At 37.7% G+C, this 23,989-nt stretch overlaps 1 protein-coding gene across 2 annotated transcripts in view; it reads right to left on the bottom strand.

Annotated features, from left to right (window-relative positions):
• The window catches only part of LOC126919317 (laminin subunit alpha-1), a 204,722-nt gene that overhangs the window by 105,696 nt on the left and 75,037 nt on the right, over positions 1 to 23,989 (bottom strand). The window contains exons 4-13 of one of the 2 annotated variants that reach the window (XM_050728320.1): positions 21,438 to 21,668; positions 15,014 to 15,250; positions 14,299 to 14,460; positions 13,703 to 13,999; positions 11,742 to 12,002; positions 10,822 to 11,069; positions 10,118 to 10,352; positions 9,090 to 9,316; positions 8,274 to 8,461; positions 6,862 to 7,143 (exon numbers count right to left, since the gene is read on the bottom strand). In XM_050728320.1, coding sequence (XP_050584277.1) covers positions 6,862 to 7,143; positions 8,274 to 8,461; positions 9,090 to 9,316; positions 10,118 to 10,352; positions 10,822 to 11,069; positions 11,742 to 12,002; positions 13,703 to 13,999; positions 14,299 to 14,460; positions 15,014 to 15,250; positions 21,438 to 21,668 — 2,368 coding nt within the window. The remainder of the gene's footprint in view (positions 1 to 6,861; positions 7,144 to 8,273; positions 8,462 to 9,089; positions 9,317 to 10,117; positions 10,353 to 10,821; positions 11,070 to 11,741; positions 12,003 to 13,702; positions 14,000 to 14,298; positions 14,461 to 15,013; positions 15,251 to 21,437; positions 21,669 to 23,989) is intronic. The other variant, XM_050728321.1, reaches the window with a different exon arrangement.

Below are 23,989 nucleotides of genomic sequence, written 5' to 3'. Positions count from 1 at the left end.
ATTACGAGTTAGCCGAAGGAATTCGAACGACTTAACCAGAGCTGTGGCGATCTCTTTGCACAGTGTGTACGTAAAATGCGTCGTAAAACGTAAGCGATGACGAGTATACTCGTTAAACGCAGAGTATGTGTGGCTGCTATAATATATAATTAATTCGTAATGAAATGCCTGTTGTATTTTTTAATTTTATTACTGAAATTTATTGCAATTTAAACAGCACATTGTAGCTACTTTCTACGTATAACGAGTATATTCGTCAAACGCAGAATATGTGTGGCTGCTATAATATGTAATTAATTCGTAATGAAATGCCTGTTATATTTTTTAATTTTATTACTGAAATTTATTGCAATTTAAACAGCACATTGTAGCTACTTTCTACGCATGACGAGTATACTCGTCAAACGCAGAATATTTGTGGCTGCTATAATATGTAATTAATTCGTAATGAAATGCCTGTTATATTTTTTAATTTTATTACTGAAATTTATTGCAATTTAAACAGCATATTGTAGCTACTTTCTACGCATGACGAGTATACTCGTCAAACGCAGAATATGTGTGGCTGCTATAATATGTAATTAATTCGTAATGAAATGCCTGTTATATTTTTTAATTTTATTACTGAAATTTATTGCAATTTAAACAGCATATTGTAGCTACTTTCTACGCATGACGAGTATACTCGTCAAACGCAGAATATGTGTGGCTGCTATAATATATAATTAATTCATAATCAAATGACTGTTGTATTTTTTAATTTTATTACTGAAATTTATTGCAATTTAAACAGCACATTGTAGCTACTTTCTACGTATGACGAGTATACTCGTTAAACGTAGAGTATGTGTGGCTGCTATAATATACAATTAATTCGTAATCAAATGACTGTTGTATTTTTTAATTTTATTACTGAAATTTATTGCAATTTAAACAGCACATTGTAGCTACTTTCTACGCATGACGAGTATACTCGTCATAACAGGAAATATTGCCATTTCTTCATCACGAGTATAATACTAACTGGTTAAATCTTGCTACGAGGTAATCGAGATTCTTTCGAATTTTTTTTCCGAATCGACTCACTGTCAATTTTACGAATTTTTATTTGCTTCGATGAAATTGAGGTATTTTGTCATTTCTTCTTGGACCTGAGTTTGTGGCCACATTCGTAGCTCGTGGCTTCGAACGTATCTATGCATCTCTATTTTCTATACCTTGACTTATTCACGTATTTCACGCTTCCTATCGATGTTATTTCCAGATGAAAGTGAGAAATCACGATATTTCGAAACAAACGACTTCTCGCATGACAAGAAAGCGTTTCTTCATCGAACATAGCGAATTAACGAAACAAGTCTGGCTGTAAAGAATCCGAATTTTCCCTCTGAATCGTCCCAGGTAACTAGAATTTTTTTAAGCACACGGATAAATGAATAACGACATTGAAACGAAGCATCGATAGCTCGTATATCATCGCTGTCCCAACCATCCGTTTCTAATAGAACTTTTTCAATGGCGATCGTTTAACTTTACGATTACATCGTACTTCCACGATGAACATAATTTCTCATTTCAAAAAGCTACCCCACGTAAACGTTACATTCTCGCGATATCGATTCGATCCGAGAAAAATTCATTCGCGGACACGTTCCATGACTCTCGAAACGCCAATGGCGAACGATTGCGAGAACGACACGAATACTCGAAGGCTCGCCATTCCGTTATTGCCGTGTATCGCGTCGTGAAATGCGAACTCGCGTCCACTTGTAAAGTTCACCGGAGTCTCTGGATCATAGCTTGGACTTGGAACAAGCCCCGGGCCCCGGTGCTTTGTGGAAATGATCCTCTGCTATCTGCTGACCACCGCTCGCATGCACGAAACATTACGGTAGGCACGATCGAATCTACGCTTCGGGCATCGTATAAACTTCTGTGTATAGCAGAGAGCACAATGCAAGCAGCGGCAGTTTTCATCATTTCCGTGAACGTGAAACGGTGGTTCAGCTACGTTTTCGTGGCGTGTTGTCCCTGCTGTGCGCGGCTATCAGTTGTTGGCTCGCTGTTTAGCGTTTTGGCCTGCTTGTCTCTTACTGGCACAGGCGTGTACAATGTGTTAAAAAATAACGATTCAGGTCTCGTTTGTTTGCTGCGTTCTTTACCATGGCTAAAAGTTTATAACACGGGTAGACGCATTTGCTATTTTTGGAACGATAGTATACCGCGAACAGATACGATGTTACGCAGAAGATATAGCGAAGGTTTGATGCAGAGTAACGACAACAGAAACTTCAATAAGCGATACACAACACGGACGTGTTCACATTGATTTTTGCTCTTTTGTGAGATACAGAAATAGAAATATAGAGATTTGTTTCGCCCTCTAAGCGTTGCATTGTATTTATTTATTTACTTAAACGGAAAATAATAGTAAAACCCTTGGTATATCAGGTAATAAAGTAGGGAAGAGTTGCAATTAACATATACATATATATACACATGCTAGTTAATATATTTATATACATTAACTATATATATTATAACTATATATTATATATAAATTATTATTATATTTATTTCTTTTATATTTTTTATTTATTATATTTATTATATATCGTTATTATTATTTATTATATATATGTATATATTAATGTTTAATAACTATGTATTATATATATATATATAGGTCAAAGATATAAATATAAATGAAAAATAAATTAAAGTATAAATTCCAACGAGTGTTTTAAGGAGACTTAGATTTGCCCAGAGATATATATTGCGTAGTAAATATTTTATTGTAAATAATTTATATATTTGCCCATATCATGTGCAGTATTACGTAAATTCGTGCACCTTCAAATTCCCCATAAACACGCAGAAATCCACAGTTTGCTAATGTGCATTAATTTAATTTCTTATATCTTAGCGGATTTCACGCATCATTGCCAATAAAGTACAAATCGATCAAAATATCTAGATGCTTATAAGCAGTGTTTACGACATTTTCGTGCTTCGATGGAAGCATGATTGACGTTTGATTTGCATACAGGACGACGTACAGAGATTATTAAGCGGCTCGGTTATCGCACCGCGACCTAAACACCTCTGCCCACGTTTAATTGCCGCGTAAGCCTGACTAAAGACGTTTTAAAGAGAGGCTACGTCCGAGATACGCGGATTGATTTACGCTGAAACCGATCTTTGCCTCTGCTAACCGTACGCGTCCGATCTATCTACTGGCGAACGGCGATTAACCTTAGCATAATTCTGCCTGATTAGCGGATCTGGGAAACGTGCAGCCGCTAACGAGTTCCGGGTGCATTTATGCAGCTCGGCCAGGATAAGGAACGTTCTCTTTTTTTCCTAGGCAAATGAGCCACCGGTTTCATCTCGAAAATTCATTAACGATAGAGTAAGGGATCAAAGACGAACAGATGAAGTTCGAGGATGGATAATATCATCGGTTTTCCGATAACAGAATAAAATTACATATGCGAGAGGGTAATCGGTGTAGAATATAGCCGAGTGAAAATCTGATGTTTCAGTTATGAACCTTTAATAAACGACTTCGCGACGCCATAATTCCAAGCACTACGTAGTACTGTGTATACTTCCACATAGTGTATATACACGTTAGAGTCTTCAGTTTTACGTACATTCTCGTCCATAGACCATTGGAACACCTGTTGCTTTCCTATGAAACGCGATAATTGACCCAGATTAGCGGTAAAAGGTTTGTTCGATCGGACTTTTGTACTCGTTAAGACAACGATCAAGGATAGATGATAAAAATTAACGAAGTATCGTTTGTTAGAGTTATAGAAAAATTAGTTAAAAAAAAAAATGAGTTTACGATTATAAGTTATCCACGAGATATTGTCTTGTACGTCCCGTTGACAAAATTTGAAGCTGTAAGTCAGCCCAAAATCCGAGCTTGATTCGTAGAATTATTTACATACTTCACGGTATTCGTGTGTACGGTAGTAACACGAGATGGGGATCGTTTCAACGCAAGAAAGAAGAAAGTTGCGTATCGTCGTAGTCGCAGAAAGCTAATTAACATCTCAGGCAAGTGGCGGCTCGAATGGAATGAGCTAAAGCAAGCCAGAGGCTCGTGTCTCGTGTATGGCGCGCCATATCTTACGATATCTGTCCCCGTATCTCGACGCGGTTGTGAGATACGGTGTCCTGGCCGCTGTTTCGACTAATCGTAAATAAGGATTCGATTTCGCACTTTCTTGCCATGGATAAGTTGCGACAACACGAAACAATAAATTCCTTTTCTTTTGCGTGGGTTCCAGGCTATGGTGGAAAGCCATCGGGGAGAACGTTCAGGGGCTGCGAACACTTTTATCCATCATCGAGGAATAATTCGTGAAATTATTTATCGAGGCAATTGCGAGCCTAAAATAATTTATCAAAAATAAATCATCATAAATAAATGTAGTATCGTGGACAAAAGGCCTAAGATATCGGCCGAACCGTCAACAAAGTCGCGAGAGCCGCGACATCGTCGACGTCGTCCTTTTGGTCCTTTCAAGTGGATAGTTTCGTGGAAAGGGCCTGCGTGACCCTGGCCACGGGCGTTTCGGGACAGGTGTTTGATAGGGAAAAGACAAAGAGACGCTAAAGACAGTGTTAGTTGAGAAGCAGGATAGAACGGATGCAAAAGGTGTGCAGTGTGAGTTGAGAAGCGAGAGCGAGCTAGTGTAGAAGCCGGAGAGTGTGAATCGGGAAGTCGAAAGCCGAGTATGAGAATAAGACGTACGACAGCATTGTAATCATTTCGTTGTTTCGAATATTATTTATTAAATCAAAACATCATTACTCGTCCTCTCCTCTAAAGACCCATTTAGATACTACATAAATCATACATTATAGTAGATATTAACCGGTTTGAAAAATGCCTTAGCACACTTAGAAAAATTAAACCGATAAAATCTATTTTTCTTTTTGCTCTCTTCTGTCAGTATTTTGAATCTTATACAGACGTAATCGGTTGTTAAAAGGTTTCGTCGTTGTCTTACACAGGACGAAGTCTACGAACGTACATGTGACGCGAATACGAATTAAACCGAGAGTGCGATACCCGATCATTTGTACCGAGAAATTGAAAGATTTCTTACAAAGCTGTAGTAAAATAAACGATTGCTACGAATAAGTAATTACAGAAGTATTTACTCGTACGACTATCCACGCAAAGAGGCACTAGCTGCTATTAGTAAGACGTCCAATGATCTAACAACTCTATTACGCCACGTATTTTCTCAATGTATCTTCATAAATAATTTTCCACTACGCCAAAAAGGATCTGAATAGTCGATAAATCGCTCTTATTCAAAGACCCTTATTTTTCTGATTTATCTTAAAGAAATTTTAATTATACTCCGCTAAGGAAGCTAACAAAAATAGTCAACGAATAGTAATCGAATAAATTGCCTAACCGCTAATACGATATAAAATGTAACATACATCGAATTTTCCTTCGTTCTGAATTCTTCGTCTACTGCATAGAACCGTCCAAAACATTTTTCGACTATTCGTAGTGATTTGTCGAAAGGTCCGGACAATGGCAAAAGTGTAGCGGAAAAAGCCACACAAATGGCACAGTGACTACATTGATCTCGTGCTTGCGATGGGTGGATCGATCGATCATTCGAGTAACGGGATCTCTGAACACGAGTGGCCGTGGATTACGCAACTATCGCGATCCACGGTTAGATCGGCGATCGATGACGAGCAAAGAGAAGCCTTAAGCGCATTTACATGAGCATTCGACCTCGCATCGCATGATTACGATTTATGGGACTTTTTAGGCTGCTTCATCTATCAAGCCGGTCTTCCACGTCTTCATCGAAGTTATTCGAAGGAATAAATATCTTGTAACTCTCGAGTATTAGGCATGGAAACGAACACTTTTCGATTTTTGTGCAAAGTAGACATTTTATTCTCGGAAGGAACTCGTTTCTATACGATATACGTTTTCGTATTTCAATCAAGTTTCGTCAATGCGATCGCGATGATCGCTTGTTCCCTGTAAATTGTTAATCGCTTCGTTTACGATCATTTGTCACGCGTTATTATTACGTAAATCCTTGCATGGACCAAAGAAAAAAAAAAAAATGTCACGTTTATCTCGTTGGTCGAATGGAAAGGAAATTCATTGAGAACTTTGCAAACCGCGTCCCTTCACCTCTTGCCAAGAATTTCAAGCACGAAACAGTAACTGGTGAAAAGTATGCACGGCGAAACGGTGCTGCAGACGGGAATCGCGGTCGTAAATTAAAACTAAGCTAAACAGATTGTACGTCAGGAGCGCAGTACGGGCAAGGGTGGTTCGACTCTTGTAAATCTCAAGTAACATTCTCGACTCATGACCGTTGCCCGTGCTGGATAAGTGGCCCGTACTTAAGGGAGCTCCGAGATAAACATCCGCGGCTTAGTTGAAACAAGATCGGGCGTTATGCATCACTCTTGCTCGCGTTCCTCGACAGCCAAGCTACGGCGCTTCCTACCTCCAGCAACCTTTACGCTGCTCGTTCGTTCCTCTGTCGCTACCTGTTGCGCGTACTACGTGCGTTACGCGTTTTCTACCTCGGACGCTCCTCCTTAAGATAATAAAAAAGACGTTCCTCCGTTCGTGACTTCAACCCTTTGGTGATAGCCGCCGCGAGGTCAAATAAAAAGTCAAATAAAAAAATGTCGGGCAATTTAAAAAAAAAAAAAAAAATGCTAACAGAACGTTCGGATAAATTTTGGGATTTTTAGAAATCGGAGAAATTTTTCGGATTTTACAAATTTTTATCGTAGCGTCCATGCAAAATCATTTTCTCGCGAAATGGTAAGTAGAGTAGTACGCACCTTTGCAGCCTTCCGTGGACAATCCGTAATGGTCGATGTCGCAGTGGTCACACCGGAAGCCAAGGACGCCTTCCGTGCACCTGCATTCGCCGGTTACAGGATCGCAGATCTCGTCGAGGGCACCCACGTCGCAGTCGCATTCTCGGCAACCTGCAGTCACGTTCCCGTAACCTTCGATACAAGAGGAGCAGTCACGACCCTCGAACAAAGGCTTGCAGGGACACTGACCGCTCTTCTCGTCGCATTCGATGGAACTGGTGCCCAGAGGATCGCAGTTACAGGCTGCAAACGTGAGATTTTCGTGTTTAGATTCCTCGTGAGGAGCAGAGAATCCGAGTATGAGACGGTGATTCGTAGAGTAAAATTTTAATCAACTAACGAAAGAAGATAGTACGAGATGAGATTTAATAAATGGACACGACCTCCTTTTTATATTATCGTTAATCATATACTTTCATCGAAAGCTATTGAACTGAACAGTGGGAAAATGATTTTGTTAAGGTAGTCACGAATTCTTAGTAAATAACTCAATGAATATTTAACTTGCATTGGCACCGACTGATTTAACAATTTCATTTAATAACGTATCGAATTGTTCATTTCTATTAACCCTTTGAGTGCTGACTACTCGCGGCCTATGTCGTCCGTACGGACAGCGCTGACGATCGCTGTGGACGGAATACTTTTTCGTTAGACTGAACTCTGTTGATTGACTATTCAAAGCGCAAATCGTAATAAGTTATAGTAATTCTTTTGCACGAGATTAAACGATTCAAGAGCGTTATTTTTTACTTATTTTTAATTATTTATTATAAACATTGTAATTTACAGTTAACTAGAATTTGGGTAATAAACTAGAAAACAATAAACTAGAAAACTAAATTTAGTAAATATAACACAAGTTAATAATTTAGTTGTGTGTGAAAAATTCAGTGCTTGAGAAAACTAAAAAAACCAGATGTAGAGTTTTCTTACAAGTGGTGACCACCTCAACAATAACGAGGCACTATTGGCATTTGTTTACTGCCGCAAGGAATGCATTTATATTTATTTCACACAAACCTAATAGTATTACTTCTGCGTAGGTGTTCGGAAAAATTGAAAAACCCATACATCCGTCCTTAGCCCATGCCGGGCACTTACAGAAAGCGCATATATATGTCCTTAGTCCACATCGATAGCTTTCGCCAGACACCTATATGCGCCCACAGCACTCAAAGGATTAATTACAATAACGCTAATTTAAACTTTGGTAATGATTCTTCTTAATAATATGTAGAGTGTACAGATTGCGAACTTATGTAAAACGTTAGAGAACATTTAGAGATCAAAGTAAGAACGTTGGATATTCACGAGATATCGCGTGCTAACGTTGATGAAATAACGTACCAGAAGTAACAGACGATACTCACGCAAGCAGTTCTGTTCCAAAGGATTTCCGTAATGAGCTGGTTTACATTTGTCGCATTTCCAGCCTTCCGTGTTACCGCGACACTCCAAGCAACGCCCTGTTTCCTGATCGCAGGGGCCGCCGCCGCAAAAACACGGCTCGCATGTGCCACCGGGTATCAGAGGATTTCCGAAGAATCCTATGTCACAGCTATCGAAACAAAGCGAAATTTCAATTTAGTTATCGTTATTGTTTTACGTAGATTAATATCGACGGAATTTTGTCAAATTTTTAGAAAAAAGAAATGGAAATCATAGATTTTTAAGGGTCGTGCTATTTAATAGGAAAACTTTATTAAAAGTTTTAATTAATTTTTTAAGCATGAAATGTGTTACAGTATGTTGTTATAATTTCAACAATTTTAAACAATTTTAAATCATTTAATTAATTTTTTAAGCATGAAATGTGTTACTATATGTTGTTATAATTTCAACAATTTTTATGATAAATCGGGTAAAGTTGAGTTATTTAAATCAGATGGGAACATATTTTGGACAAGCTAAGCAATTTCCTTGTAATTCGCCAAATTCGCTTATGAACAATATTTTTGAGTGATTTGTATTTCAAATGAAAAGAAATCAGGTACATTACAGTGTATGATATAGTGTGCAGTATAATATAGAGTATAGTATGTAGTATGATGTATAGTATGGTGCATAGGAAGTTTGATTATTTTGTGTAATGTTCAAAGTTGAATTTTGAAAAATTAACCAGGCTAATTAACTTTGCTTTACTCGATTTTATATCGCTCTCCTGTTACATAGTTATGAGCACTTACCTCTCACAGTGATCGCCAGTATAGCCCTTTGGACATTGCGTGCATACATATCCACTGTCGATATCAGTAGGGTCATCCAGCTGACAATTTGGACTAAAATTGTTGGTCTCGATTAAGAGTGGACAGGCACACCTTTTACAATCATCCGATGTGCCTTTCAGAGCGATGCCGTAAAAACCAGGTGCACAACGATCGCATTTAGGACCCACTGTGTTATGTTCACAGGTCTATCGGACAAAATTAAAGAAGTTTTAAGTATCTAAGTACCTAGGTGATTTCTAGAGAAAAAAGAAACATTACATTTACTTGTAAAATCAAAAAAATTGTTTCTGTCTATTGTTAGTTACGTTGTGATATTCTTAAGTTGTTGATTAAGTGACATTCTCTTAAATGAAAGAGTAAAGGAAAGGAAAATTGAAATCGAATGTAACAAATTTAAATTATTTTGATAGAACATTCGAAATATATATATATGTATTAAAATTTAATCAATGCTTTAGATATTAACTGTTGATAAAGTCGATGTCTTCCCTCTTGAGATAAATCTTTCGTAAATTTACCACACACTTTCTTCATTACCATTAAGTGGTTACAGTATTGAGGAAGGTAAGGCAGGAATCCATGCAAATGAATGTTGGTTTATGTCTATGCTATGAATATCACATACATACAGATACTAGGCTAGAAATATAGTAATTTTACTTTTTTTTTTTAATATTAACGAATAATTGAATATATCCACGAGTCAAAATATATCTACATTCTCTTTCTAATGTTAACATATTGTTGATTGGACACGAATAAACTCGTGTACTCATACTTATTACAAAAACAAGTTATCCCTCTCATAAACGCTATATTCTATACTAGCTTTTTATTAAATTGTTTAGACAAAATTTACTTTCAAGCTATACTCTTTGCATTGGTTTTTTTCATAATTTCTAACTCGAAAATTATACATTATATATCGCGAAATATGGTTTACTAAATACAATTAAAAATTACAAAGTAGATACAAAAATACTCACTGTGCATTCGCCAAGGACAAGGTCGCAAGTACTCGCGTGCCCATTACAGTCGCATTTCACGCATACGTGGTGATTCTGATGATCGGACCCATTTTGGATCAATTTTACGTAGCCCCATGCGCAATTTTCGCACGATAGGCCCGTGTATCCCTCGGGGCATTCGCACTTCTCCACCAAATTATTATTCTCGCCACTGGATGAAACATCTCCGACTGACACAATCGCCGATTGTAGACTGAAACGCAAGGAAAATGCTTAATTTAAACCTGTCGTAATTGTCGAATTTGAGATATTTCTCTTTTCCCGCGATAACAGTGTCCGTGTATAACGTGAATGGCGCGAACTTTAAATTAAGTATAAGTCGAGACAACCAAAATGTAAGTTTATCGTAGAAGTTTTACAGCTAGTTTCTTGAATCGCTAAAATAACTTAATTATATAAATTGCTATATAAAATATTTCAATACATCAAGAGTAAATAATACGTTACATCCAACCAACTATTTCTAACCTCAAACAAGGTTTGCTTGTTTGAGCAATAAGATGCTATACTACTTTTTCCAATAAAATTAAAGATGTGTACTATGTTGAAGCTGTCGCTTAATAAAATATCGTAAAAATTATAAAACTAAATAAAAAGAAGAAAAAAAAAAGAATGTATGTAATAAGTAATTTTATTTTCCTTTTCCTTATCGATTTACGTACCTTCCTTCGATCTGTTCGGAATGATACTGCGCCCTTATCATCAGATACTTCAAATCCGCGAGGACCTTCATCATTTGTATTCTAGTAACAGCGTCTCCACGAAATTCGGTTCTTCTCAGCCTGGTAGGAATATCTTGAATCTCACCGCGTACATGATACCAGCCGTCTTCGCGTAGAGGCACGGTGATCTCTGCTTCCTGGCCATTATATTGTTCCTCGCCGTAAGCTATTCGCATGCCATTATTACCCTACGAGGAAACAAGACGAGGAGATTAATTCAAAAAAAAAAAAAGCTAATCATCGTAATCTACCTTTTGGGGGCAAACAAACAACTTAAAACGGATGTGAGAGGAAGAGATGCACAGGGTGGTCTGTTAGGCACTTGTATCTCGAAGGGTCTGCAATATTTTGTAACCAAGGAGACGCGGTATTTAATGTCGAATGGTAATTTAGAATTTCGAAAATACTTGGTAACAAGAAAAAAAAAGAAAAAAAAATAACAAGACAAATTCGATACGTTGTTACGCTGTATCGTAGAATATCAAAGAATGTTTCTTTTTTAATTTATTTACATATTTAGGATCGCATCCTCTTCCAAGGATCATTACCTTATGAATATTGTATTTACATAAATAAATATTTCATCATAACGAAAGTAATTCCTTATTTTACATATAAATATACCCAATTATTATAAATATATTCATATATAAATATATCCATTACAACGAGTAAATTTAGAATCATGTAAACCTTAAGAGTTCTCCTATTACATGATAAAAAATTGATGAAATTATTTTTACTACGCGATTTCAATATATTACCATTTCCTATTTGATCATAGAATTATTTGTTCCCTGAAACAAATTTCAGTGAACACTCTCACGCTATTACTCATACGTGAAGGATGGTATACTTACGACTAGAACAACGTTAGGCCCTGTAGTCGGTCTTCCACTGGTGTCACCGCGCATAACGACCCAGCTGACAGAGTAAGTAAGATTGCTGCCGTAAGACGATAGTCGATTACCGCAATAAATCCGCGGAGCTAACCAGAAAGGACTATCGTATTCGACGTCGAACGCTGCGATCGTCAGCCACCCATTATCCGTGTCCAAAATAGGAACAATGGCACGAGTTGCATTTACATCGGTCACTAGCCAATTCTCCAGAGAGGATATCTGAAATTAATCGACGAGAATGGACGATCTTTGCCGAGGAATGTTTTCCTACATATAAATAATCATCGGATTAATCGATCAAATGCTCTTCAATCTCGTTGAAACAATTAACGTTCGAGAGACTTGAGGATTTCAGGTATTTGAGAATTCGAAAAACTTAGGGCTAATCGTTGGAAAATATCTAAATAAAACGTAACAATGTGTGATGCGATCTTAAATGAAAATTGTTACACAGAACGTAGAATTTGAAATGTGAATCGAATAAATAATATAAATTTGAATGACAGAAATGATAGGCTTTAGAATATCGCTATTAGAAAATAATTACGTGAAATAATTGAAAAATTAAGTAATCGGTAGTTGCTTTAAGTTAAGTCGAGCAGTTAGGTGCGAAGTATAATTCACAGCTGTTGCTTTATGAAACTGCGCTCGATTTAATTTTCCTCTTTCCCGTTAAAACGATAACAACGTGCTATTAAGTTTCTGCTCGTTTCGCTGGATACACGCGACGCAGAGGAGTTGTCGCGCGACAAAGTAATTGCGGACTTGTCGTTGGCTCGTGAGTAGATAAATGTAGTTATTGTCCATTTATCCGGTTCATCGTGAAATCCGAGCGCGTCGCATCTCTGTTAAATCTCGAGTGTTCGAACGAGGGAGTCGACTCGAGATCCCACAATTTTAATTACTCTCGCCTTGTAGTGTAATTAAATGTATATTTCATTACTACACGTTGCACTTAATTATTGTCTCTATTCATACGCATATTCGTTCTTCTATCTCTTAACTCTTGGCAAATATAACTTTCTATTTCTCCGAGTATCAAGAACGTGAATTAGTTTCGAGGGAAATTCCAATTTTTTCACTAAACGTCCATTGGTCCTAGGAAAATCAAAGGCGTTACATTAATCGGAATATCTTCCCTCGTTTTCTACAACTTTTGCCCATCTTTCCGAGACAAGAGTCGAATGCCACGACGATGGAACTATTTACTTTTTGAATCGATCCACCCATCAACTATCTTTTCCACTCCTGCGACGTTTATGAAGCGCGTACCTTCTAGTGCGTGCTGTATTGACTGGAAAAGGTGGTAGTTCGATGGAGCCAGGTCTGGAGAATACGCGGAGTGTGGGAAGACTCTCCATTCTAACTCCAACAACGTTTGCTTCACGAAACAACGTTGTTCACTGCGACGCGTGGTCGTGCATCGCCGTGCAAGAGAATAACTAGCGTCGTTTATTTGATATTCGTGAACGTTCTTAGCCTAGAACTACGCTTTCTTGGTCTCACCAAATAGGGAGCACTGCGCTTCGACTGTGAATTTTATAGATTTCGTTCCACGGTTTTAAAATTCAATTGTTTTTATTATTATCATTATTATTATTATTTACTTGTTTACTGTCGCTTGTAATACATTAGACATCTAACAAAAATATCAATACATGTTCACGTTATAATTGAATACAGCCGCTGGAACCTACAACCAACTCTTCCTTCAGAGTCCCTTGAAACTAATTCACACTCGTGACATTCAACTTCCTAATTACATCCGTCGAAATTCTTCAACATTGTTCTTCATCTATTCGACTAACTTACATTCCATTATTTTTCAAACTGCATCATCCAACATTATCTAGCTAATCAGTGTTCCAACAAAAATCAATAACACCTATCTACACACGTGTGAACAATAATCTACTCACTGTGGAATAAGATAATTTAGCGGTTCCACAATGATCGGTAACGCCGAAACAGTAACACGGAAGGCATCCATCGAGATTTTCCTTAGTTAGCGCAAAGTGTCCCGGTTTGCACTCGTCGCACAACTCGCCGGCCACGTTCGCCTTGCAGAGGCAGTCCCCCTCGCAGTCGTGAGATGGGAGGATCCCGCGGGAATCGCACGGACAGGGCATGCAATCAGGAAACTGACGATAACCGGCTGCACACTGGTCGCACTTGTATCCCGAATAACCCGGTTTGCAATCACAAGCGCCTGCTACCTGAAACACGATCGGTGTTTAACTCGATCAAGATTGATTTGGCCAACGATAACAGCGAAATGTTTAAAGTATCGACGATAAAACGTTGAGTTTGTTTCTGCAAAAAGAGCTGACAGACGTAAAGAGGGAACAAGTTTTCGTAATTTTCTTCATTTTGATTTCTCTATGAATGATCTGATGTGGAATTTTATCGTGGACAATGTAACACCTAAAAATTCATCGAGTATTTGCCAGGTTCAAATTGCAAATGAATTTCCTGTAGATAAAACGAGTAAATCTTCGTACGAACACGTGCCTACCTTTCCTATATGAACGTAGGAGTCATCCGGGGTGCAGTAACCCGTGCTACCGTGCACGTTGCAGTCGCACGGCACGCAAGGTTCAGGATCATCAGGGGCAACCCCGTTCGGCCTGTAATAATTAACCTGACACTTCTCACAATTGATGCCAGCCGTATGTTCCTGAAACAAATCATTTTACACGGAACGTTAGCACAGGTGTTGGAAACTCTATACCCATCGCAAAGTGTTCTATGTTTAGTTGCTTCGAAATTTAAATATTAGGAATAATATAGGAATAATAATAGGAAAAATATTAGGAACGATATTCATAAAGTTTGATAAGAAGCACAGTATAGATATGCCGATTTTGAAACAAAGATCGAAGATAGAAGCAGCTCTGATTAAAGCATTTACAGAGTCCCAAATTCCTTTTTCGTAACACACACACACATATATATATACACACAACTATACTACATACTAATCGCAAAGAAACAAATTCCCACAACAAAAGCACAACGTATCGCACAACGAATAAAAGCGTAATTTACATTCATAGGATCAGACAATGCTGTTTATACGTATGCTGGTCGCTTTCTACGTAAGACACATATATAAACAAAAAGATTCGTGCAGCATTCCTTTCGTCATCGACAGTCGCATTCGCAAAACAAATTGACGATGTATCGGCAATTTCATTCGACGATATTTCTCTCGTGAAATTCGGGCTTACTGTGCAATTAATGCAGACACCACCGCCGCGAAATTTCCCACGAATGTCCATAGACATTCTTCTGTCGGCCACATCCTGATCATATCTGCACGAGGTTGCATGTCCATTGCAGTTGCATTTCTCACAGTGAAAGCCCTTCGCAGCTGTGCCAGGTTTCCACGGAATCTGATTGTACATGGGACAGCATTTTTCGCATCTTTCGCCGCACGTGTGGCGCTCGCATTCGCATTCTTGATGCTGAGAAACAATACCACCTCTTAATGGAAACTTGTTAATCTTCTCGGTTTAGTATTACTGGTTAAACGTCTAGGTATCCGATTTTTCTACGCGTTTACGACTAATACGATCTTCAAGCAGACCATCGCTTCAATGTTAGTAGATTTTGATGTTTCTTTCGGTAGATATATTAGACGATATGGAAATGGATGCAAAGAATGTAGAAGGTTGTGTAGTATGATTACAAAAATATTCGACTCGTGTTTCGCTCGTAACGCCGGCGTTGATATTAATTATTTAATACTGGAAAATAATAAATTTCAAGTTTGTCTACGACGAACAACGAATTCACGCCGCTTGACGATATCTGAAGGAGAAAGAAAAGGCGATCCTTAATGAATAACTATGCTTCTCTGTTGTTACGTTTCCAAGAAACGAATATCTCGCTGCTAATTCCTTGAAACCGAAAAAGTGAAGTGGGTGAACGATATCGCATTTCCGCTTTCTAGCCATTTTTCCACGATCGTCGAATCAATTAACGCGGAAGGCGTAATGGATATCGCACGGCGTACAAGCGTGCTTTATAAATCGCGACACGGTCGCTGCAACGAGGATGCTTCTTTATGACTGGCGATACAGATATCCGGTATTGCGCTCGGGTAGGAGACATAGTACAGCCACGCAATCACAAAGATGTGACGTTCGAGAATTTATAGGACCGTTAAGATAACCGGACGCGTTATCGAAAACATTAATTCGCACGCGGTTTCGACTGGCTCGCGGTTCTTATTCCAACTAGCGTAATTTGTGAGACGAAGACCCGTGAGTTTTCGCGCACGTAGGTCGTTTCCCAGGTGTATTGTTCAACCAGATAGTAGAAGCTTGTTAAAAATTTCAGAGAATCGTAGTTTCTTGGACTTTGAATAAAAGATACTTCTAATAGGGAAACGTTATATTTTTTATTACAAAATAAAGACTCTCTCAATGTTAACACCGGAAACATTTTCGAATAAAAATATGTGTTTTTACGTGTTTAACGTTAAAAATAATTAAAAATACGAAAAACATTTTTCATAATAAAATTCTCATTTGTTAAGCATAGATTTTTCTAATAATGTTCATCTATCTCGAGACACTCAGTAAATCTGACTGTCTAATAATAATAATAATAATAAGGTTATTTGAGGCTTGTTTAAGCAGAAATTACAAATTCAGTTCAATGAAAATGCTGAAAGGATCCTCCTGCTGAAGGAGGATTGCTAAACTGTTGGTTTGATCGTTCACTATCGTACGCGCAATATACACAATTTCTACTACTATACATTCAGTTAGAAAAGCTATTATCATGGTAGTAAATAATATTGTTACATTTAATTTACATAATATTATACATTTTAGTCCGGAAAACGTGATTCAATATATACGACGCTTAGTTTTAAGTGACAAAACCACCCGCGTTGGGTTAATTTATCGATTTCTCTTTTTAATATTACCGCAGAGAGAAAATGTAATATTAATTCCTTATTCCATTGTTCTACCGGCAATTGATCAAGAAATAGGAAAATATTTGTTTTTGTCGCGAGAAAATAATTATATCGATAAAGTTCTTGACGCCTAAGTTAAATATTATGTATTCGCTGAAAGTTGAAGAAAAGATAGCAGCGTTTCTTGCTTCTAATTGCAAATTAGAGTAATCCAAGGTTACGTGGTAGATTAGAAAAATCTGGGTAATCGATCCATATGAATTACGAATAAGGTAATTTATCGGACTTTTCCATTAACCGCGCGTCTTCATCCAGCACGTGATCTTAATAAATTATTAAAGATCCACTGTGAACAGCGATCGTACTCTACGAGCAGAATTACAAACCTATAAACGATAAGACTTTACGAGACGTGTTTATATGGCAAGCCGGAGATATTCTGAGCACCAGATGCGAGCAGCAAATCGTAATTTACATTTTTTACGACGCATCACAGACTTCATTGTGTTTTCATTAATGACCATTGTCATTCATGAGAATAGACGCACCGCGGGAAACGGTTAATGACTGCTACAATGAAGCATATTATCTAGTGATTTACTGAGATCGATGTACCGAGGACTTAATTAGCGTCAGAGCAAGCTGTGTAGAAGAATCGAGCGTGATGTTTGTGGCCAGCACAATAATTGTTTAATATAAATACTGTTCAAAAAACGAGAAAAGCAACGGTCAAACAAAACAAATCTCTACGCAATTATCTCTATTGGAAAAAGATGTTTCTTTGCTTAAGAAGCTTAAAAACTGAATATTAAAACCATATGAACATTACCACGACAGGAAAAGTTATGTTAACAATAAGAAAGGCAAGATTTGAATAATTTGAAATTTAAAAAACATTTCCATCGGTGATTACTTCTATGAGAATTTACGACACACAAAATCTGAGAGAAAACGAAGCTGCGAATTTCCACGATATAATCATGGTTCAATTAAAGGATAAATAAAAATGTTGCAACCGCAGCTGTGATAATTTATGATTTCTCGTTCACCAATACTGCATGACTAAGAAACCGGGGCATAAACACGTGAGAAAATGAGGCTGGCGAATATCAACGTTATATGATCGAAGATGACAATTTGATTGAGACGTAACTGGAAAATATTTCGAATGCTCGACCGATGGCTTCGTATTCAGCAATGCGATCGCTATTCGGTCTACGTGCCAATCGTCGTCCGCGTGCTGCGCCGGACCCGCCCAAAAACTAATTCAATTTATCCTGGTGAGCATTGCCAAAAGTTCATTCTAATCGAGTCGAATTCGTTGTCGAGCGAATGGTGTTTGCGGTAAAAACCTGATATCGCCACCTGAATTTCTTAGACGATTCATGGCCCTTGTTATTCGATGTTCGAAAGAAGTTACCGTCATGTTCCGTCGATCATTAACCCTTTTGATGTATTACCGCGAATCAGACAGCTACTGCACGTAAAAAGTGCAACGATACTAATGACAGAGGAAATGAAATATGGAAATGTAAATGGTACTGATAACACAGTAATCGAACACGTGTTTACCGAGTTTGTAATCAATTTAAACGATGACGATACTTATACCTAGCACCAGATATTAATTAATTATTAATATCTAGAAACTATCCCTATTACCCTGTCTAGACGATTAAATCAACACTAGATGAGCTTACCGTAAAATTATTAACTGAGTCGTTTGATTCCTTCCACACCATTTTCTCATTTACAACCGATATCATCGTTTAGTATTGAACACATACTACGATAAAAGGAATAATTATGAAATTGAAGCAAGACATTTGCGTTCTGTAATTTTTTAGATTGGAAAGAAACGTCAGTTATAAATAAGGAAACATGGTTAACGAAAAATTGATATCTATCATCATTAAGATAGAAAAATCGACCGCAAGAACCATCGTGAAAATATGTACACCTTTCCTTCGCCTTCTTTTCCCTAAAGCAGAAAACACATCCATAAAACATCCGCCATAATTCCCAGCACGATCCTTGAACTAAAACCCAGTTAGAACTCGCTCGAGTGACTCGATAACGAGTCGAGTTCAACATCGAGCATCGACCACCCATGCATACAACACTCAGCTACAGAAATACAAGAATAATGGAACGTGAGAATAACAGCAGACCCTTTGACACGGACCCAGACACCGACCGATCATTTCTTTCTAATTTTATTACTTCTCAAAGGCGAAACTGCGTGACACCCGCGAGGCTGATTAATGCACTGCGAAGAAATGTTTCGCAACAATTAACAACAGGTCCCGGTCCCCTCTTTCAGCACGTTGAAAGATCACGACTGTTAAAGCTCGACTTCGCCAATGTGCCCATTCGTGGACATTAATAGTATGCAGGATTCCTATTGCACGGTCTGCATCATTTTACCATCCTGGGAACGTGTCTTTCTTTAGGAGAATAATTAATCTTGCACAGACAATTATCACTTTCTTATGCAATCGCCGTTATGAAGAAATTATGAAACGCAGGGAGGAGAATTGACTTTTCTCCGCCACCTCTTTTTCACTTTCGCTAGTCTGTTGGATAAGAAAGAAAATTTGAACGTATTTATCGTGACTGTTCTAATCGAACTGCTTAAATAGACGATGAAATATTTATTTTCATTTTATGCTTGATATAATCAACAAAGATTTTTAACCAACACAACATTGTTTGTAATATCGTGGTCGATGTATTATTTTTTGGCTTACTAACTATAATATTAACGTTAATAACATGCGATGCACGTCTTCTTGTTTTACAATTAAATGATTACTGCTATCATCTCAAAATAATAGTAATTTTACATTTATAATTCAACTTTATGACATCAGATGTACGCAAAAGTTTTAGTCCTTTTCCAAGCGTTCGTGTATAATTACTTTTAATTGATATAATCTTCTGTCTTGTTCTGCAATTTTTCGGTCGGTATTGATCTATCTGAAACGTCGACTTCATGATCGGTTGGTGACAATAATCTCGCAAAGAAACGGCGCGAGGTGAAAAGTTCTTGCGCACGCGGCGTATTCTTCGGATTTGACACCGACAGATTACCGTTTATTCAGATCGATGCAGCGCTCTTTAGTCGGACAGCACTTTCGAAATGTTGCAGATGAACGAAATGTCACTTTTTCGCGACGAAGCTCGAGAAAGTCATACGAAATGAGGGGAAATATTTCGAACATTAGTTTGTAAAGCACACGTGTACTTATGTATAAATACAAGAAAATTGCAAAAAGAAGGACTCAAACTTGTGCATCCACCTAATAGAAACGTCTCAAATCTAACGACAGTTGCATCTCGCGTGCTGTACGAAACGTTAAATAATAAATCCGTGTCTGAAACATCTTCGATCAGGAGAAAAATGAAAGGACACACGAAGTTTCATCGATATTACCAATTGAATACGATATATATAAGGGAAGGAAAAATAACGTTGGAAAGGAAGCATGTGAAGACATTCTACGACAAACATAAATCTTTAAATGCTGTTCTATCCTGCAGATTCAGTCTCGTGTTGTTTCCACGGCAGCTTCCGCAACCTCTAGCTCTCATTAGTGGCAAAGAACGTGAAAAAAGTTAACGACGCTGGGAAATTTGGAGCGACTCCCGCGCGATCGTGCAAGAAACTTAACGTACAGTAGTCCCCCGCAGAGGACCGACGGTTTCTAACAGGCAACCGACTCGAAACGAAGGCGATCCTGCCATTAGCAGCGGCGGTAGACAAAGGTCTGACAAGTTTATGGCATTTCCGACAGATTTATTTCCTGCACCTCGGTAGCCGCCCCTTCCAATCGTGGATATTCGCGATATCTAACTTTAGAAAGGACTGTCTAGAAGAAAATAAAACCTCGTGGTTGGTTGCTTTCTAAACTTTCTTCCTTTTCTCGATAGATTATAATTTTATTATAATATGCGATAGCTGTTTCCATTACTAGTCCTATCTGTTGGTTCCTACTTCTATCTAATTTTCTATACTAATTACCGAGTGAAAATGACGTATTAGATAATAAATTTAATAAATAGGAAGAAAGAGAGAGAGAGAGAGAGAGGAAGAGATGCAATTTAATAACTAATATTTCAGGTTTTATTAAATTTTAATTTAACGTAACTTTCGAATTAAAATCTTCGTGAAATATCCATCAAGATGCGTCGAATAAAAGACTCTTAGCATTGGTGGAAGAAGATCCGGTTGTTTCTCGATGGGAAACCTTACAACAGGTTCGAGGCAAATGTGTTAATTGCAAAACTTGTAATCCGTCGGGAGTCAATGTGTAAATTTTACGACTTTTAATTTAGCACGAGTCAACGTGTGAATTATGGAGCTCGTAACTTGTACCGGGATAACTTGTAAAGCATAAAATTCGTATCTGTTCCAAATCGATATCCTTAATATAGCGTAATGTCGTTACTTTCGAGGTATGGCCAATACATCCGTTGACAAGTTAAATACATATACATGTTGATAAATCAGAATTCACAGTTACAAAAATCGTAACACATATTATCAACACCTGACTTATCCTCGATCAAGAACAAGTCAAAGTCTTCCATCTCCCACAAAAATCACCATAAAGATCAAACGTGACATTGTAAACTAGACTATTCCCATGATACATTAACATTATTCTACTATTTTTATTCTGTGATTTTATTCTTTCGTTATAAAATATTCTCGCACTTACCCCGTGTTGGACGCTGTAACGACATCTTGCCGCGTGGCCGGAACACACGCATCTTCCGCCAATGTTGATTTCTTTAATCGAGTAAAATGCGCGTCGTTTGTCTGCGATCGTCTCTCCACTGCGTCGAAGACCCTGAAGCCGAAGCCGTACGTATCTGGCCTGCGTGAATTCCTGAAGGGTCGTGCTGTGATTTAGGGCACCAGGTCTACCGTTCACCAGATGAGTATGGATCTAAAAGGGGATATCGTTGATTGAATATATACAGAGCAAAATTATTCCTTAATTTAGGTACATTATGGTTTATCGAAAATTTTTAGTTTAGTAAAATTTGTAGAGATCTTTCAACTCGTTGGCAAATAGATCAAGTGGTTAATATTTCGTCGAAAGAGTAGTTTAATATCTTTGATATTTAATTATATTACAAGCAACTGTATGCTCTGCTTAGTAGTTATTTTTATCAAATAACGGGAGTTGCACGTAAAATTATTTCAATTAATTTCAAATTCAAGTACTTCCTTGTTTTATATTTCGACTTGGTGATATAACTTTGTTTCATAAATCATACGAAACTTTTAGTATTCGCAAGTTCCATTAAAATCTAAGATGAATAATCCTGATTATGTTTTACGTTGTGTACGAACACGAGGAAGACGCAAAGTGACGCAAAGAAAATTACGATAATGTCCGATCTATAAAATCTAGATCAGATGCAGATCCATAAAATTTTCTACAAAAATGTTCTGTAGAAACAAGAAAGATATCCAATTTGTTCCCGTATTACGAACGGATCGACGTAAACTACCTGCAGAAACGACATCGGCAATCGATAATAAGAAATACAAACGTTTGATTACAGCACTAAATCCAAGAGAACGCTGAAATCGAAGGAGTAAATCATTTGTGAATGGTGCCGCGCGTTAAGTAGAAAACGAGTTCCATAAATGGCATTCCGCGGCTCCTAATATGGAACAATTACATTGGTTCCAGAATAGACGCGCCTACACTTTCCTATATCTAATTTTTTTCGAACATTTTTTCACCTGGTTACATGATTTAGTACTTAATATTTCATGTAAGAATCCTTCATATCGCTTTATCACAAAAACAAAAAAATACATTTAATTTAATTTGCAATTTTTTATTTATAGTTAATTCTCCACTCAAAGCTTTCTATAATAGTAAATTCGATTCACAAATCTTTCGTTTATCGAAAAGATTCACGTAAAGTTCCCCTGGAACTCCCAGATTCCTCGAACGATTATTCTACAAACGATCATTTCACGGAAATCAACTAATACAGAGTGACTACAGAAAGTGTTCGCACGTAGCCTTGTTTTCCAATGAAGTGATCTATTTTATCGAATTCTACGTTTCATTTTCGTAGTACGATATTTCTACAGTCGTATGAAAGTACTGTTAAATAATACCAAGTTTAATATACGTGGACCTAATCAGCACGTTGAGTGGCAAGTCGATGTACTTCAGTGTTCGAATTGTTACCTTTCTATATTTTTCAATGATCTGATCGAAGCTTTTCAACAATCTCTGTACCTTTGCCATTTATTTTTTGAAGCAAATCAAGCGAAGAAGATCGAAAACAATTTTTTTACAGAGTATAAGAATCGTAGAAATTCTTCCATTACTGTATTATTATCGCAATTACGCTGTATTTGTAGGAAATTTGAAAGTACAAGATCGCACAGGATGTACGATATATAAAATTTCCAAAGTATAGATTTCTATGATAACCGATAATTGAACAATTTTCCACCGAGCTTCTGCTTCTTTAATTATATTCTCCGTAACACGAATTGTGTATAAAATCCGCGTCCTAGCTGCGATAAATACAATGCTCGTACAAATACTTTTCACAGCCACTGTAGATAAAAAATCAACCAACGATTCTCTTCGAAAGTCAACTAAGATCCATCCAATATTGTCCGCCTTTTCTTAAATTGAACAATGACTCCCTCGAAATTGTGACAGCTGTTTCTCCCATGACGTACACCGTTCGGCCGATTCGCTGTTCGTCGCTTTGCGATTTTTTTCCTGGTCGATCCGTAGCCGCGTACAGAAGCGTAAAACTGGCAACCCCCCATAGGAGGTGCGTACGTGATAGCCCCATATAAGGCAAGCATACACCATACATGGCCGGAATGTAGGGATCGCCGTTTTTGTATCATCGATTCGTTCTCCCTTTCCCTCTCTTTCCACCATCGATCTCGCTGTCCTCTTCCTTTTCTCAACCACCTTCCAGTTTGCACAAAACCGATCTCGTGCGCACCGCCTCGTGCACGGCTGTAAGCTCTAATTATCCGTTTGCTCTTCCGAGAACTTTGCTAATTCCCCTACAGATAGATGCTTCTCGCATTTTCACATCCGTGATAAGTTTTCCGACAATGAAATTGAACTGCTGCGTACACGGAAGGGGACAATTTTTGGCCGATGAATAATCGGTGAATTTTTATACATTTATAGGAAATTTGAAAGCACATTGGACAGAATGCACACGATAGTGCATATATATGCACATATGACGTTAACCTAATGGA

This window comes from Bombus affinis, chromosome 8, assembly GCF_024516045.1.
Source record: "Bombus affinis isolate iyBomAffi1 chromosome 8, iyBomAffi1.2, whole genome shotgun sequence".
In the NCBI taxonomy this organism is placed as follows: domain Eukaryota; kingdom Metazoa; phylum Arthropoda; class Insecta; order Hymenoptera; family Apidae; genus Bombus; species Bombus affinis.
The sequence above is the reverse complement of the archived record's forward strand: the minus strand, read 5'-3'. Positions and strand labels throughout refer to the sequence as shown.